The sequence below is a fragment of the Cavia porcellus genome, unplaced genomic scaffold, assembly GCF_034190915.1.
Source record: "Cavia porcellus strain 051 isolate PalLab524CR breed Dunkin Hartley unplaced genomic scaffold, mCavPor4.1 scaffold_3, whole genome shotgun sequence".
Lineage (NCBI taxonomy): Eukaryota > Metazoa > Chordata > Mammalia > Rodentia > Caviidae > Cavia > Cavia porcellus.
Window position 1 is genome coordinate 39,175,668 of NW_026947486.1, and position 19,401 is coordinate 39,195,068.

The 19,401-nt window shown below is 35.9% G+C and overlaps 1 protein-coding gene across 8 annotated transcripts in view; it reads right to left on the reverse strand.

Annotated features, from left to right (window-relative positions):
• Positions 1-19,401, reverse strand: part of Hdac8 (histone deacetylase 8) — a 265,800-nt gene that overhangs the window by 144,432 nt on the left and 101,967 nt on the right. For 6 of the 8 annotated variants that reach the window (XM_063246092.1, XM_003471063.5, XM_063246094.1 and 3 more), the window contains 2 exons: positions 11,072-11,244; positions 7,837-7,931 (listed from right to left, as the gene is read on the reverse strand). In XM_063246092.1, the coding sequence (XP_063102162.1) occupies positions 7,837-7,931; positions 11,072-11,244 (268 nt within the window). Of the gene's footprint in view, positions 7,596-7,836; positions 7,932-8,427; positions 9,940-11,071; positions 11,245-19,401 lie in introns of those variants that run through there. The other 2 variants (XM_063246093.1, XM_063246095.1) reach the window with 2 other exon arrangements.

Sequence of the window (19,401 nt, forward strand, 5' to 3'; positions counted from 1 at the left end):
GTAGATACTGAATTAAAAATGCATGATATAAATCCCAGAACAAAAAACAAAGAGTTACAGCTAATAGGCAAATAAGGAACTAAACTAGGATGCTAGAGCTCAGCAGTAGGAGCACTTGTCTAGCATAAATGAGGCTTGGGAATCAGTTTCCAGCAGCACAAATAACAAGCAAACAAACATGTTTAGTTTTTAAAAAGCAGGAAAAGACAAAGAAAGAACTAAAGAATGGATGAGACAAATAGAAAAGAAATAGAAAGATGGACATAAATAATTTCTTTCAACACAAATGGTCTAAATACTCCAAATAAAAGAAAGATTGTCATGCTTGATAAGAAAACATGACCTAACCAAATGGTGTCTACAAGAAATTCTCTTTAAATAGGAAGAAATGTATAGTTTTAAATAGGTTAAAGGTAAAAGAAGAGGAAAAATGCACTACACACTCAGTAATCCTAAGGAAACTTGTATGGCAAAATATTAAAATTGGGAAAAATAGATTTCAGAACAAGAATGTAACCAGAGATAGAGAAGGCTATCTCATAAAGGGATAAATTCATAAAGAAGATACAAGAACTGTGTGTATGCATCTCATAACAAAACTTAAAAAATGTGTGAAACTTAAACTGATAAACTGAAAAGTAGAATAACTAAATCCAAAATCATAGTCAGAGACTTTAGCTCTGAGAAACTGACAGAACAAATAGGTAGAAAATCAGTAGGCATATTAGAAGTTGTAAACAGCATGCTCAACCAACCTGATGTAATTGATAATAATAGCAAATGTCACCCAATAACAGCAGAATACACATTCTTTTCAAGTTGCATATTAAACATTCATTAAGATAAATTATGTGGTGGGCCATGTAAATTTCACTAAACATAAAATACACTGAAACCTTGAAGACTATATTCTTTGAGCACAAAGAAAAATATGTGGAAAATTATCAAATACTTGGAAATTAAATTTTGGCAGTGCTGGGCATTGAATCTAGGTCCTCGAGCATGGATGGTAGATAAGTACCCTACCACTAAGCTACATCCCCAGCTCTGAAAATTATTTTTTAAAAAACCCTACATTTATTTATTTATTGTGATACTTGGATTGAACCTAAGGCTTTTACTCTGAGCTACATCTCCAGCCCTTCTTTATTTTTTATATTGAGACAGGGTCTCCTTAACTCACAAAACTGTCCAAGCAAGACTTCAACCTGCTATCCTTCTACCTCAGCCTTCTAGAGTGCTGAGATTATAGGCATGAGTCATTAGGCTCAGCCTAACTCTATATTTCTAAATAAGCTGCTGGTCAAAGAAGGAAATATTTTGAGTCAAAGGAAAATGAAAACAACATTTCAGAATTTGTAAGATGAGGGCCGGGGATTTAGCTCAGTGGCATAAGTGTCTGCCTGGCAAGCACAAGGTCGTGAGTATGATTCCCGGTACAAACAAACAAAAAAGAATTTGTAAGATGCAGCTAAAGCAGTGCTTACATGAAAATTTATAGCTCAAAATGGTTATATTAGAAAAGAAAAATGTTAAAAATCTGTTAACTAATTTTCTATTATAAGAAAAAAACTACTAAAAATGTACAGTAAGCAGAAGGAAGGAATAACAAAGATGGAGCATATATAACATAGAAAAGGAAAATGAAGTCAATGAAACTAAAAACCAGTTCTTTGAAAAAATACTTTAATGAAATTGATAAATCACTAGTTAAAATAGTTAAGAAAAAATCATTCATAACAGGAGAAAAAGAAAGGATATTGGATCCTATAGAAATTCAAAATAAAAATAAAGGAATATGAGTAAATGGGAAAATTCCTTGAAAGACAAATTACCAAAATGGGATCAAGACGCAATAGTAAATCTAAATAGCCATATAACCATTAAAGAAACTGAATTTATAAAATACAAAACAAAGAAAACTCCAGACTGCAATGTTTTCAATGGTGAATTCTATCAAATATTTTACAAAGATACAGTATCAATTTTATATAAGCTCTTTCAGAAAAAAAGGAGGTGATACTTCCCAAGTAATTTTATAGGATCAGCACTGCCCTGACATTAAAGCCAGAGACATTATAAGAAAGAAAATAACAAGCCAACATCCATCATCAACATAAGACACAGTAGTCATTGGCCAAATTTCAGCAAACTGAATCTAGTAACGTATAACAAGCACAACACACCATAACCAGTTAGAGCTCCCAGGAATGTAAAGTTATTTTAACACAAAAATAGTTGAATTTATCTTACTAACATAAGAGCAACAATGTAAGTATTTCAATAACAAGAAAAAGCACTTGACAAAATCCAAAACTCATTTGTGAGGAAAAAACTGAGAAAATTAGAATAGAAGGGAAATTTCTTTACTTAGCAAAGAATATTTTTCAAAACAAAACAAAATATGGCTGACATCACATGACAATAAAAGATTTAAGTGCTTTTCCCCTATGATTGCTAGTAAGACAAAGACATTCACTCACCACTTCTATTTAGCATTGCACTGATGGTCTCAACCAGTGGTCACAATCAGTGCAATAAGAAAGGAAAAAAGAATAAAAAGCATTATACAGGAAGAATTAAAACTCTTTATCTGTATATGACATGATTGTATACCTGGAACATGCTAAGTAATTTATGAAGAAAATTAGTAAAAATAGTGACGTTAGCTACATAGGTTACATTATTTAAGGTCTATACAAAATCAATTATATTTCTATATTCTGGCAACAAACAAATTGTTTTAAGAAATATGTACAGAAAATCAAATCATGAAATACTTAGGGATAACTTTAACAAAACCCATGCAAAACCTGTTTGCTGAAGTTTAAGTTGAAATTATAACTAAGTAAATGGAAAGATACTTGTAAATTCATGGATTGGAAGATTACTGTTAAGATTTTATTCTTCCAAAAAATAAATTTATATAGATTGTACTGAAAGACATTTACTTACAGATACTTTGTATAACTTTTTTAATTTTTATTTTTTTTTATTTAAGAGAAAAGAAGACACAGAAAAGAAAAACAAAGGCAAAGAGACAAACAACAATAGCAAACCCAAAATAATAACAGTATAGGTTTATAAAACAAAATGATAGGAATTTAACAATGCTTATAATATTGCATATTGTTACCTTCAGAAGGGTTGCTTAGATTACCACATATAGACATGTAAAACTGATCTAATCATATAAGCATTAACTGTTCTTTTCCAAGAACTAATACAATTAGTAGTATAGTGATTTTAGCTATCTTAGGTATATATACAAGTTTCTGTCTTTTTCCTTTTCACTTCCTTCTTTCCTCCCTTCCCCTATCCCAGTTACTTTTCCTCTTTGAGCAGTTTCTTACCCTTACACAATATTTATTGTAGATTTTGGATTGTATTTACTCTTTCAGTTTCTTCTGCTAGGGAGACTATGGTATTTACATATGTGAGTTTGATTTATTTCACTTATGAGTACGGTCTCAAGTTGCATCCATTTACTTATAAAAGCCTTGATGCAAGCTGAGTAGTACGCCATTGTATAAAAATACCAAATCTTTTTATTCATTCTTTGAGTGGATATTTTGTATATATATTGACTTAATTCATTTTAATGGCTATTTCCTAACATGAAGGAGATACAATTTACCCAATCAATCCATCAAAACTGGTTAAGTAGAATAAGTATTTATTGTTAGCAAACCTACTCGATGACAATGAATATTATGTGCTGCACAAAGAATTTCATACTTCAGAGGGTTTCGGATTTTTGGATGTTTGTCTTAGAAATACAAAATATATACATGCAACTGCCTTACTCTATCCTAGATCATGAGACTTAAGTGGTATTACTGGATCACAGAACATTCTTACACCTAATAGTCCAGGTGACTGTGCTAATTAGCTATATGCTGGCCATTTTATGGGTCCATGTCATGTTTGGGCTTTCCTTATGGTAGAGATACCTGGGGCAAACATACACACATGATCTGTTCCTCTCAAGCTTTCCCAGCTGGGCTCAAAGTTCTTCCTCCATCTGAAATTGACTCTTCATTCCAAGTTTGACTGGCTAATCTGAACTTCCTAATCACTGGCTTTATGGCATCACTGGCTTTTATAGTATCACCAGTTTTGTATTTCATGAGGGCTATATTTGAAGTTCCACTCCTATTTCCTTCTTGTTTTATTTTGTTTTGAGACAGGGTCTTGCTATGTAGTTCAGGCTGGCCTCAAAAGTTCCCACCTCAGACTCTGAGTGCTGGGATTACAGGGGTGTGCTACCATGTTCAGCTCAAATTCCTATTTACTTCTAACATCTATGCTGGATTTACTGTCTAAACCCCTTTCCCTGAATGCAAATCTAGTGTTTTCCCATAGATGTACCTGTCCTATAGCCGTAACTATTTGCAAAGCATAGGAAGTTGCTACCCACTAGGGTTAAATTTTGTTCTCAGAGAAGGACTAGATTATCCTTCCAATTCTTCCATATCAGTGTGAATGTTAATGCACATCATTTAAACACTCATGTGTTTAGTTGTTCACTCATTGAAAGAACACCAGCTATGTGGATGTTTAACATTATGCTATGCACAAAAAAGGGATATGGAGACAACCAAACCATGGATGATTAAAAATATGGTATAGGGTAAGAACCTCTAATCTGAAAATCTGAAGTCTGAAATGCTCTCAAATCCAAAAATTTGTAGTGCTGACCTGACACCATTGATGGACATTTCCATATCTTTCTTTGTTTCATGCACAAAATTACCAAAATATTGTGTAAAATTATCTTCAGCCTATGTGTATAAGGTGTGTATGACATGTAAATGAACTTGGAATTTAGGCTCAGATTCCATCCTCAAGATATCTTATTATATACAGACAACTGTTTTAAACTACTGAGAGACAAAAAATCCAAAATCCGAAATACTTCTGGCCCCAGGCATTTTGGATAAGGGCTACCCAACCTCTGAAGACTATACATGTTATGGGATTAAATTTGAACCTCTTATCAGCTCTGCCTTTTTAAATCTCTCCCCTTTGTAATCTGTCTTCTATTTCCTACCAAATGAGATTTCTAAGAATGAAAGTTTGTTTTCATAGGGAAAAAGCATAAACTCATTAATGTAGCATTCAAGACTCTATAATCTGGCCTCAATTTCCATTCAGGTCTTAAACTTTCCTATTGTTTCTCATATACCTTATGTTTTACACACAGCAAATGTCTCACTGGTCCTTTCTACCCACTATTTACTCTCCCTAGAATGCCTTTCCCTCTTTCTTTGCCTAGCAGACTCCCAATTTCCCAATTCAGTGCAAAATTTTGTTGAAATACTTTCCTTATGTTCCTAATCTGCTCTGGGTTTGAGCACATTGCCCTGTTGCCTTTATTAAAAAGTGAGATTTTTTTTTACCATACTGGGTTTATCTCATTAGTCTCTGTATTTCTGAATCCAGATCTGAATAAGATCCATCAAAAGGAAGGGGACCAATAAATATTAGTTAAATGAATGAAGGAATATCTGAATAGGAAGATCAAAGAGATGTGGTAGATGTAGGTCAGTTTTTGAAAGGCAGAATTTAAACTGGACCTTTAAACTGGACCCAGGAAAACAGTAGGGCATTTGGAGGAGGTACATTATTATTCTCTGAGATGGAAGAACAAAAGCCCAAGCATGAAAGCAGAGATGGTAAGGAGGTCAGCCAGGCTGCAGCCCACTGACCTTGTCATTTGCCAGATTCCTCAAGTACAATCTCAGTTCTTGGAGGGCTATTTTGCATACTCCTTTGCATTACCTATATGTTAGATGCCCATCTCCATAGTCACAGTTCCTATGCTTTATGGTTCTGATCCCGTGCTGTTTTAGAACTATCTGGGCATTAACCTATGTCCCTACATTTGCACCAGCCTTCCTCCCCAGCTGCTTGAGGTAGGGGACAAAGTCTTGCTGTTTTTACATCTCCCAAGACATTTAGCATCGGTCCTGGATCACAATGGGTAGCAAACATTTTTTATATGCCTTTAAAAAATATGATTACAGATAAATACAAAGATATTTATGTACAGCTGTGTATTGTGACACAAAACTTATATATGCCTTTATACCATGTAGTCTATTTTTGGCTATTTTCATTAAAATGTTATCTTATTGTACCTAGAAGACTATCATTTCAATTTTCTTCTTTGTTCCTTCTTGGATGACTCATATGTCACACCAGAAGGATATGACAGGAGGGATTCACAAGGGGTTTGAACAAATTTATGAATGACATAGTCATAAATATCTGGGTATAAGAAGTAAAGGAGTATGCAAAGGGAAAAGAGGAGAACATGTCTTTCTAAAATGTCAATTAGGTGCCAGGAATTGTGTGTCAGAGACTTGGTATATATTACATCTCATCTAATCTTGCAGAATAAGTTTGTACAAAGACAGAACATTATCTAAGGGGAAGCTCACATCTGTTCAGGCACATAGCTTTCCAGGTACCAGAGGTAATATTCATGCTGATTAAAATTTTATAAATCTTCTAAGAGAGATGAATCTTTTGCTGCCCAAGAACAGAACACTCACTCAATTCAGACTTCTAAGGCTGAAAACTCCTTTCTGACATAAGGTGATCAGTTTTTAAAGTCCCAGTGCTTTAAATTACAATTCAATCTGAGATATTCCCACAACAATAACAGCAATTACATTTATCCACAACACTTACATTTATATTTCAGTAAGCTTCCAAATACTGTATAAAGGTAAGTCAAGAAAAGAGACTTCTATTAACCCTAATACCAGCAAATTGTCTCAAATTATGGTATACCTTCTTTTTCTATTTTAGACATATTGAATGGCTTTTCCAAGATACACATTTTATCTCATTTAAGGTTAGAAGAAAATTGGGAGGAAATTAGTTTGTTTCTAATTTTTAAAAAATAATAGTAACTTTAAAAAAACGTAATGTTTCCTAGTAAACAACTGCTATATCTGGCAGAAATCATTACATTATAACAATGCAACACCACTTATCCTTGGGAAATAGCTTGAGAAGATGAGGCTGCATGTACTGGTCTGTTATTTTGACCCACACAGTCTAAGATCTGTTCCAGCATCCTAGTCTGTGATAACATGATGCCTGCCAAGGTGAGAAATAGTGGGAATAGGAGGGGTACACCTTGAGATGAGTGATTATCAGCATACTCAAAGGTCCCAGATAGCTTGTCATTCCCTTGCTTTAGGAAAATCAGAACAGACACCTTTGTTTTGTAAAGCTCATCTCATATGACTAAAAACATAGCAAGGGTTCGAGTGACACATTTCACACTTTGGATGGTCCTGCTCCAATCCCTGTATGCATTAATTGCTGGAAAAACACCAGACCTGACTTTGTTAGTGACTATATGTTTCTTGTCTTTTACATTAGTCAAAGAAAATTGACAGATCAGCACTACTACCAGAGAACATATACTATACACCACCTATGAGACCTCTTAAAAAAGACGAAAACCTAGATTATACATTTAAAAACCAGTCCTTTTCTTTCTGAGGTAGGAAATGAAAACATGAGCATATTCCAAAGTGTTCTTTGTGTGAACAGGTGACCTCTTCCCACAGTCTCTGTAATTAATTGAGAAATTAAAGTTGGTTGGCCTTTGAGGTCTTTTGTAAAAGAAAAAAAAGGCAGAAGGTCTTGGATATTTTGGAACAAGAGTCCACTATTCTGCCAAGACAGTATGTTATTGTTGTTGAAGTGTCTCTCAACAAAATGGTATTGAGTGGTGAGGACATGATTTTGATTAGGTAGAATGACTCAGCTCTTCTCCTTAAAGAGGAGAGGACTTGTCAGAACCTCACTTACCTCATGATCTGGGATCTCAGAGGGTAGTGTTTTCCCTAGGATGACCCCGGTCAAGTATGTCCAGCAACGAGCTGTGTTGGCAAGGTTATAGCCTCCTATCTCCATCAAGAATTGTCAAATTAGGAAAGGATAGTCACAAAACAGCAGCAAAGGGAAGGTGGGGGAGGAAAGAGAGAAAAATGTTTTAATAAAATAGCTAAAAAGACAACTCCAACTTAAAGAATTTCACCCAAATATCCCTTTATGATATTTGCAGACCACCCAATGGGCAGATGTTGGGGGACCATAGTGTAGAGCTAGGAATTCCAAGGACAATGAAGATGAAAGAGGCTCCCATCTCCTAACAAATATGCACCCTCGGCTTCTCCATCAAAAGACATCAGAAAGACTGAAATCCCTTGAATCAGGATCTCTGGAGGTGACAACCCAATGGGAAGGTTCCCAAGATGAATTTTGCAACAATTCTATAAAATGACTGTTGGATGTTATTTGTCTGTTACAGCTATTGGCAGACCCCTAAAAGCATACAGGAAAGAGGAAAAAGGAAAGTGCTGACAGAAACAGAATTCTTTCTTTGAATATCAGCATTCCTTTTCACCACAAAATACAGGCCTGGTGCAGCGATCAGAGAGAGTGAGATGATTGCTACATCTGGCCATTGATTGACACTCTGACTCATCTTATCAGGTGCATCTAGCAGCCGTATCACACTGGTTAATAATTAGCGTATTTCTGTGCTAAATATATGTGTTCTGCTTGCAAGCTTAGAACACTGGCCATTAGCTAAATTCCAAGAGTATAAGCGTAAAATGGAATGATTTCCTAACCTCAGTGCAGTCTAAAGGAAATAGAATCTAGTCTATTTTAGGTCGGGGGACAATATAAATTAGGTGACATAGTTGTTTTTATATGATAGTTTTAAGAGTAAAAGAGGATGCTATTAATCATTATACTAAGATAATACATATAAACTAGGACATATGGTCATCTTTTTCTGAAGCCTTTCTACTATTTGAAAGGTCAGGGGTTCTGGGGCTTTTGGAATGTGTCTTTCAAGCCTCAAAAGGTCCACTGAAACCTGGGGGTGTGGCTGTCTCTACTAATTGTCTATGTGCTAATAAGAATTGAGAATTTCAGTTAAATAGTATAGATATTACTTAAACACCCCTGATATGAAAAAAATTGGATTTTTAATATATACTTACTTAGCACGATTATTTAATTTCAAAAAGAATCACTTCAGGTTTTGCTTAAGTATTAAGCTATCTCTAGCATACATGTAGTATATGATCTGATTTGCAAAAATTTCATTTATGTATAAGCATTTTTAGGAATATACATATTACATAAAAAGAGTTATACTTACATACTCAAAAGCCAAAACTTTATGCTGAGAAAGCAAAAGGGCTTCAGAAGCAAAATAGGCCTGTTAAGTAAAGACTGTAGCCTCAGATGAAAGTTAAATTCTCACAGATATATGTTGCAGAAAAGCCTCTCTTCCCCCTAGCTGAAAATGTATCATCATCACCATCCTTAGTGCATCATGGAAAGTAATATGTCATATAATATTTACCAATTTTAGCCTTTAAGTTAATATATTTCTTGCCATATTTTCATAAAATATTGTCTCTTATAAGCACTTTAAATTTTGATCCCTCTGGGATTTGAAGCTGCCAAAGGACCACGTTTGTGTATTTGTGCTGAATTATTTAGTTACATATAAGACCTTCCCAGGATTTCTTTCGTTTACTTTGGTTTTTACAATAGGCTGACAAAACAACAAACTATTAGCTTTTTCATAATATGTGCATTTTAACCCCAATTTGCTTGACCATGTTATTTTAACATACATTCATCTAATGAAATAAAAAGATTTTTCCAGGTAGGGATATAGACGAACCTAAGCAAGGCAATTTCCAAAGTGGTTGAAGTTATGAAGGCTTTTCTTTTCTTAGATATATACATGCCTCAGTTTTCTGCTGGTTAAGTAATAAAAATGTCAGTAACTGTGAAAAGCAAGAATACCTGTGAGGCTCAGAATCTCTCCAAGTTGCTTCATTATGACAAAGTCATGCTTTTAGGGGAGTCATTCTTGAATTCAGCCTGGGTATTAAATTAATTAATATATTTACTATTGAAATATGTGTAAGTTAGGTAGTATGTTTCCTTAAGATGATTATGAGAACTAGGAATCAAAGATTACACTGAGGTTTTCCCATGAACCAGGTTCTGTCTTGGGGATTGGGAAGAGACTCAGCAAGAAGATAAACCATGCCTTCCCATGAGCCAGGGTCTACCATGGGATTGGGAAGGGAATCAGCAAGAAGACAAATCGCACCTTTCCATAGGCCAGCCAGTGTGTGAGCTGGGAAACCAGAAAAGCATCCCCCCTCCCCGCCAGTTCCTGGGTGAGCAACTGGTTGATTCAGAGGACTCAGAGTGAGATGATAGTAACGGAGGTAAAGGGAATAGCTTAATGTTTCTATTGTTTGACTTTGCAGGCCTGAGGCTGGTGGTTTGGGCATCTATTTGGAGGAATGGCATCATGCATTGTGGTGACTATGGGGGATTTCCTTCTGTCTTATTTTTGAAATCCAGTGTTTTGTTCCATGTTACTGTTTTGTTTTATTCCTGTACCTGGTAATCTGAGCAACTATTTTGAAGATAACAATATGCAGTATAACAGCCATTGTTAAATTTCTGTCATCTTGTTTGGAAAATCCATATAGCTATTTTTTGTTGTCATTATCATTTTGCTTTTTTTGTTGTTTTTTAGGTTTGTTTACTTTTTGACTTTTCTGTTTTTTCTTTTTAAAATAAAGAAACAAAGACTACACTGAAAGAAGATAAATCAGGTCTATTGGAATTAACACCCTCTATACTTATGATCTGCGGTAACATTTTTTTTTTTGCAGTGCTGGGATAGAACTCAGGTACTAAAACATACTATGCAAGTATTCTGTTACTATGCTAAACATCAGCCCTTGAGGTACCCTTTAGCCTAAGATCTTTACTGCAGGACATGAAATGGACTTCATAGTGCCAAGGAGTCAATGCATATGCCAAACTGAGGAGGGCTGAATGTAGCAGTGGCAGAGCTCATTGACTCAGGCTTCTGGGTCACAGACATGTTGGTATTATCTGGTATTATCCAATTTAAGGTCAACTTAGTACCAATAGACAAACTGTGGAGAAAGGTCAACAAATTATCCTGGTGACCTTTCTTTGTACTCACCTCCTCCTAAAATGAGTGTTGCCAACTTCCACTGAAGGATGTATTTAAGACACTTGCCAATTCCCACTGGAGTCATGTTAAAGGAGCACATGGGATCCCCCGCTATTGTATCAGCTCCCAGCTGTAAAACCACTGCTTTTGGATTAAAGGCTTGATATACTTCCTTTAGTACACTGCAGAAAAGAGAAAGGATACTGTGCATCAGAAAGAGAAACATCAATTTGGTCTAGGCTTTAGTGGTGGAAGTATAGGAAGTTAGAGGTATACTCAAATCAGCACATAATTAAGGAAAAAGAAACAATCTGGCTATCGCATCAAAATTTCCACCTAGAAATAGCAAACTGCATTGTATGTGAATTATACTTTAATAAGTCTGATTTTTAAAAAATTTTCTGTACTTCTATCACCAGTGAACAAATTTGCCTTTCTGTTTGAGAACTCACATTTCCTTATTAATTTAATGTCAACAGCCACAGGACACAGGATACATTTATTGCATTTTAATATCTGGGGAAATAAAACATACTAAATAGTTATGAAGGATTCTTTCACATAATTTAAGATGGCAATCATACTTGGAGTTAATCACTTAATTTTAAGTGGGGGTTAGTAGTGAGAAGCACAAAGCTTTGACAGCCTACATGTTATAAGCTTATTTTTTTATTATGGGAGAGGTCTTGAGGGTTATAAAATGTAGTCTTCTCTAATGTATATGTAAGCAGGGTATTATAAGAAATGCAACTATGGGGGCTGGGTATTTAGCTCAGCGGCATAAGCACCTGCCTTGCAAGTGTGTGGTTGTGAGTTTGAACCCCGGTACCGATAAAAAAAAAAAAGAAATGCAACTATGAAGACTGATGTAAAATCATAATACTGAAAGCACCCTAAAAGAACAAGTTACAGTTGGTAATAATACTGAGTAGAATCACCCACTGCTATCAAGTCAACCTAAACACTTTAATGAGAAGCCTTACAGATGACAAGGAAGATGTCAGTATGACAGGTGACCTCAGTCAGACTTCCAATATTATTATTAATTGAACACTGACAATGCCCAGATTGTATTCCCAGGAGTTATAAAGGTCTTGCTCTCAAGGGGCTTACAACCTACTTTTCAGACAAAACATATACCAGTCCTCAAGGGCCTCAGTAATTTTTACAGAGACATATAAACAAGTGCAAATTAACAGACTTCAGAGTTGAGAAAATACATAGTCAAAGAGTGATAAAAAATGTTGAGGTTAATGACCCTTTCATAATCAACATGTCAAATTACACCAGTGTTGGAAAAGCAGAAAAATCCCAGATCCTTTCTGAATTGGCAAAAGAAATTCAGGAATATGAAATGCCATCCTCCCCAATTCACAGATAGCCAATATGTTGAAATATTGAACAGTGTTCAGTCACAGAGGCATTCTTCTATTAAAATAACTATTTTGTTTTGATTTTTCACCTACATAGACAAATACTGAGTTACTGTGGAGGTTATAAGAGTATTATGAAATTATGACAGATGATACTTAATACAAGGATATGGGGCCTATTTTCTCTCCCATGTGCTTATCTACTGGGTTAAGAGGGAAGATAAGCCACCCAAATAGTTTTCACGATATTTATTAAGCATCTGCATCTACAGAATACCTTAATAGCCACTCCAGGAGAGACACAGAGGAAAGCATGTTGTCTATTCTAAAAATGTTTCTAGTGGAGGGGGAAGGAAGGCAAGCAAGACTGAAGTTCTCGTCATTCATTTTCTTCTTCATTTGGCACACATTTGGGTAGTGTCTATTGTGTGCCCAACATGAGATAGAACTAGATGCTTCAAGAATACAAAAAGTCTGGCATAACCCCTATCTTCATATAGGTCAGAATAGAGTGGAAGCCACAGGCTATGGCAACAAACAATTAAAATGTAATGATAAATGACACATCAGAGTTGGCACCAAACAGAGAGTAATTAACTTTTCCAGAGGATGTTAGACAAGGCTCTACAGAGGTAACTCTTGACTTAGGTCCTAAAAGAGAAGAAGTATTACAATGAGCCAACTCTCAAGACAACTAAAATAAAAAACAGTGATAACAATTGCCAGTGAGGATACAGAGAAACTAGATCACACATATCTTGCTAGTAGAAAGATAAAAAGGTATAGCCACTCTGGTAAATTGTTTAGCAGTTCTTGTCAAAACTACATATAGACTTGTCACTTGAGTCAGCAACTGCACCATGGGGCAGTTTATTCTAAAAAAAATTAAGGCTTTTTTTTTGGTACCAGGGATCATACTCACAACCTCACGCTTGCCAGGCAGGAACTTACACCACTTAGCTAAACCTCCAGCCCAATTAAGACATTTTTATGTAAGAACTTACACATGAATTACCTAGAAGCTTTACTTGTAATAGCTCAAACTGAAAAATCCCAGGTAAATAGGTTTAAAAAATAAAACAAAACCCTGGTACATCCAGGGTCAAGTAAAAGGAAAAAGACGTATCCACTACAATGTGAGAACAGACTACTAGGAAAGAACATGGTAGCAGAGAGCTCAATGGTGACTGTCCTTTCATCTCACCTACTCTTTAGGTTGATGTCAGGTCTAGGCTTGCAAGAAGTGCACATGCAGTTCTTGGAACTGTTCTGTGTGTGTGTCCTGGAAATTTGCAATTAACAGGTAATACCCACTTTTTCATACAGTCTGCCATCTCCTAATCTCATTTCCCTCTGAGAGAAACATTGCCCCATAATTCATTATGGGTGCTGAAGGAGTGGAGATCTCTATCTTCATATAGCTAATTTCTGTTGAAAGGGGCTGTAGGCCCTACCTACTGGGGAATAATGCTCTCCAACTTCCTTTGGGTGTTGTTGCTTATGCTTGGGTTGAAGAAATAAAAACACATGGTGTTCAGGGTCACCCAGGGTTCCTCACAAGGAGATGGTGACATCCATTAACAGAGGAGTTGGAGAGTATACTTCTTTTCTTATGTTTACTTAGCTCGAATTTGCATTGCAAAGCACATCTCTTTCCCTAACTTTAATAAAATGCAAAACCTTGCTGCTTTTTATGCTTCTCTTGACCAATTCTCTTTTTTGGGAGAAAAAGAACCTAGAAAATACCTATGAAGGAGACTCCAGCTACCCAAAACCTGGCAACACATTTGGTGAGCCCAGTCCAAGTTACACATTTAGAAAAATTTAGGGCTGGGGATTTAGCTCAGTGGCACAAGTGCCTGCCTGGAAAGCACAAGGTCATGAGTTTGATCCCTGGTACCCCCCAAAAAAGAAAAAAAATCCTCTCACATTTAGAAAAATTTGCCTCACATCCTTATTTCTGTCACACTTTTGCAATTTTTGTCTTATCAATCCTAGACTCTTATACAAAACACACTTTCAGAATTTTCTGCTCTGTTCTGCTGGAGAACAAAGCAGAAATAAAATTAATTGTCTCTACTACAACTTATGCTTACTGTTCCAAATCAATAAATTCCATAAACATTCATTGATTTATATGGCCCACTACCTCCCTGAAGCTTGGCAATCCTTTACATCCAATTGAAAAGAATTACATTTCTTGCAGCATTTGGTTTTTTTTTCAAAATCATATAATGAGAAGGAATTCTTGATACAAAAATTAAACACAAAAGCCTATCAAATAAAAGTGAAAAATTCCTTTCTCCCCATCACTACTCCCTCTACAGAGTTAACTGCTTATTAATAGTTTGAGGTATATCTTTCAGATCAAAGTTTGTCTGTTTCATGCTTAACTGAAATGGTTAAAGCTATGTGTAATGAGTGTTTCCTTCTATCTCTTTACTTTAATGCCTGAAAATGTCCTCCCTCATATTCCTTTCCTCTACAAGGTTAATTTCTCTATCTCGGCCCTAGATCTTCTTTCCCATTTCCTTAAGGGCCTTGAATTCCCTATGAGCTCTTTTCTTACATCTGTTTCTGCCTTCCTGGAAATTCACTTCCTTTAAGTTAAAAACTACACATCTTCCATTCTCCTCATCATTTCCAGTTATCCTGGCCACCTTCATATACATTTGTTTTGTTTTATGTTTTTGAGACAGGGTTTCACTGTGCTGTTGAGGCTGGCCTTGAACTCACTTTGTAGCCCAGCCTGACCTCAAATTCACAGTGATCCTCCTGCTTCAACCTCCCAGTGCTGAAATTACAGGTGTATACTACCACACCTGCTTTTAGATGAACTTCTTGTAATCCACTTTCTGATCTTACTGTTTTCTTGAAGCTGCTGTCTTACATGGCATGTTTTTAGTGGTCATTTGTGTATTGTCTTTACAGCATGTTGATTTCAGCCCATTGTCCAAGTGGGTTGTCTTTTTAATATTAAGTTATAAGGGTTCTTAGTACATTCTAGATACAAGTCTCTGATTGAATCAATGGTTTGCAAGTGTCACCTTATTATTCCCATTTTGTGGGTTATTTTTGTACTTTGTTGACAATGTTCTTTGAAGCATGAAATTTTTAATTTTGACAAAGCAGTTACTTCTGTAGAGGTAGTAGTGATGGGAGAAATTTCATCTATTTTTTTATTTCACTGCTTATATTTTTGTGACATATTTAAGAGACCATTACCTAATTGAAGGTCATAGAGATTTACATTTCTATTTTATTCTAAGAATTTATAGTTTTTAGCTCATATACTGTATTTAGTTTTGATCTAAGTTAAATTTGTACATAGTGTTCTTTTGAATGTTGGTATCCAGTTGTTCCAGCACCATTTGTTGAAAATAGTATCCTTTTCTGCACTGAATGATCTTGGCCCCCTTGTATAATCAGTTAACTCTAAATGTAGTAATTTATTTCTGGTCACTGAACCCTGTGTCATTGATCTGTATGTCTCTCCTTATGCCAGCACCATACTGTCTTGATTACTGTAGCTTTGTAGTAAGTTGAAGTTAGCAAGTGTGAGTGTTCCAAATTGGTCCTTTCTTTTCTATATTGTTTTGGCTATTCTGGGTTGAATTTCCATATAAATTTTAGGATCAGCCTGTCAATTCGTGCAGAGAATTCAGCTGTGATTTACAGCTCCATTTTAACCATGTTAAACCTGTCATTTTACCTCTTCTATTTACTATATATGCTAATGATATCCATCCTTTGGTCATTCATATTCAAAACTGTGAAGCCCTCTATAATTCCTTCCTTTCCTTGTTCTTCTTCACCTGCTAATCATTCACATAGCTCTCTCCCATCTACTCCTCTCCATTCCCACACAGTACTCTGATCTAGCTCTTATGACTGCATTTGTGGATTACACCAACAGCTTTCTAATTAGCTTCCCTGCCTCAAATCTTTTCCCTCTGCAATTCATCACATATATTACCATTATATTAATTTACCTTGGGAATAGTTTTGATCAAGCCACTTCTTCATTCAAAATCTTTCAATGTCCCTTCACTGTCTTTAGACAACACTTGAAATTCTTAAGTTATAATCCAAAGTCCTTCATGATCTGACTCTGGCATACCTTTGAAATATTATTTTCTGATAATTCCAATAACCCCTGAACCCATATTATTTTATAAAGAAGTTTAACTTTCCACTTTTCACCTTACTCACTTACAAGTTGGCCTTTTATCATGCATTTCATAGCACTGGAATGTCACCTTTCAATAGGTCTACATTATAATCATTCTTTAAAGGCTAGCTCAAATCCCATCTACTCCATAAATAAAAATGATAATAGTAGCAACTAATCTTGAGCACTCATTCAGAAGAGCCCTGTTCTTTGCACTTTGTACTAGAGCATTTAACCTTTCTAACAATTTATAAGATAGATATTATCATAAATCCTATTTTATAGATGAGAAAATGCAGCACAAAGAAGTTACAAAATCTGTACGGCATTATACAACTGTTAAGTGTCAGGGCTGCATCCTGACACCAAAGTGCATGCTGTGAACCATGACGACATACTTGCTCCCATGACCTTCCGAGCTACTGTGCATTAGGTCATGTGCCAGCCATTTCACCTGTAGTATTTACAGAACAGCAGCGCTGCCAGTGTGTTACTGTCTTGGGGTGTTAATCTTCTCATGTAAACTCTGATCTTTTTATTTCCTCATTCTAAAACTTTTATTGCCTATCCTCATAGAATATGGTACAAACTCTCAAGCTAAGAATTCAGGCCCTTCCTGATGTGGTTCCCACTCACTTTCCCAACTTTGCAACTTCTCCCTCTTGTACACACTGTAGCCTAGCCACACTAAACCACTGCTACATGGTTCAGTCTCTACTGACTTTGACCTTACTAGGCACCATTTGTGTAGATTTTTCCCTACAATTCTAGTATATTTGAAATTGACCAAGATTTTATAAACACATAAATATCTCCACACTTTGTAAAGATATAGTTATTAGCTGTTATTTAAAATCCAGATCAAGTCAGGGGCTGGGGATTTAGCTCAGTGGCATAAGCGCCTGCCTTGCAAGCAGGCAATTGTGAGTTCGATCCCTGGTACCAATAAAAAGGAAAAAGACAAAAAAAAAATCCAGATCAAGTGTTATCTTCCTATTCAGGTCTTTTTCTTAAGTATTATCTCTCTTTGAATGCCTACCACATCTTAAATATTATGGCTCTTACAGCCTCCTATGTTTTATGTTATTCAGATATATGTGAACATGAAAATCAACCTGTATCTCTATCTATTTAATACTAAGAAATTTCTAGGCTTCCATATTGGCTCACAGGAGTCTGAAGAGGCTGTGGGGACACAGCCTTGGGATAGCCATCTGCACCCAAGCATGGGCAGGGTTTCTCCTAGTGCCAAGGGAGCAGAGAAGAGGCTGCTGCACTGCAAAAAATCCTTTCAGCTGGTGCAGAGGGCATTTATTGCATGATGGTGTTAGCCTAGTGGCTACAGTATCGATAAGTGAAGTAAACAATAGTGACAAAAAGGTATGGTTATGGATTGGGGAAGACAAGACCATTTTAATGTGCTATTTCAAATTTGAAAATATCAGTGAAGTACAATGGTGGTGGAGGTATGAATTTGGAACAGAATCTCCAACACGCCTGACAATTTGACGCATTTGTGCTAAGTTTGAAAAACGGTACTGTGTATGATGTGCACAAAGGAAAATCCAGCAGACCTCGTACAGCTAGTGCTAGTGCTAGTTCCTTGGATATGTTGCTTGAACAGTTCACACATTCATCACAGGACTCTGTCACACAGTGTGCACATGAGACAAGAGTAAACAGTAAAAGCATATGGCACATTCTTAAAGGAGCTAAGTGGGAAGTTTATATTCCAAGGTTGTTACATACAAAGCAGATGATCCTGATAGAAGAATTGTTTTGTGAATGGTTTCAACACATGGTAGGTGAGTATGAGGAGTTTGTAAGGAAGATTATGTGGTCTGATAAAGTACAATTTCAGCTAAATGCCACAGTGAACAGACATAATTATGTTCATTGGCACCAGAAACTCTTAATATGCATATGGACAAAGCAGTCAATTTACTGGGTGTCAATGTCTGATGTGGAGTAACAGCAAGAGGTTTAATATGACTATTTTTTATAGGTACTTTTATAGGTTAAGTATACCTAGACATGCTATTCACGTCCATCTTACCTTCCATACCTGAACTGTATGGCAATGATGAATTTTTCTTTCAACAAGATGGTGCACTACCATACTACCACAAAGATGTGTGAGCTTATTTTGCTAAGAATTTGCAAAGGTAGGGGCTGGGGACTTAGCTCAGTGGCATAAGCGTCTGCCTTGTAAAGCAGGCAGTGGTGAGTTCGATCCCCGGTACCGATAAAAAGGAAAAAGACAAAAAAAAAAAAAGAATTTGCAAGGGCATTGGCTAGGATGAAGAGGTGTAGTTGAACTCCCTGCATGTTCTCCTGATTTAACATCTGCAGATTTTTATCTATGGGGAACCCTAAAGGATGTCATACATAGCAGAATATCCACTACACTTTCAGCCCTTAGAGAAGAAATTGAAAATATATGTGCAGCAATCTCAATGGACAGTTTGACCAAGGTTCCCCAAGTAGCAGATTACACTACAATAAATGTCTGGAAGCTAATGGCCACCACTTTGAGCACCTCTTATAATAGTAGAGGCCAAAAGTAACTTGTATTAATCTCAAGACATCTCAATAAATTTAGTATTAAAATATTTATACAAATAAAAATATTCTAAATTCCTCAAATGTAGAATCAATGTTTGTATACAGCAGGCATTCAACAAATAGTCTTTAAATGAGTAAATGAATGAAATACCACTCCAGATTGCTTTTGGAAAAGTCTCCCTAACCACTGTTCGTTATACTCCATATCATTAATTTTAGGATTTGCGAAA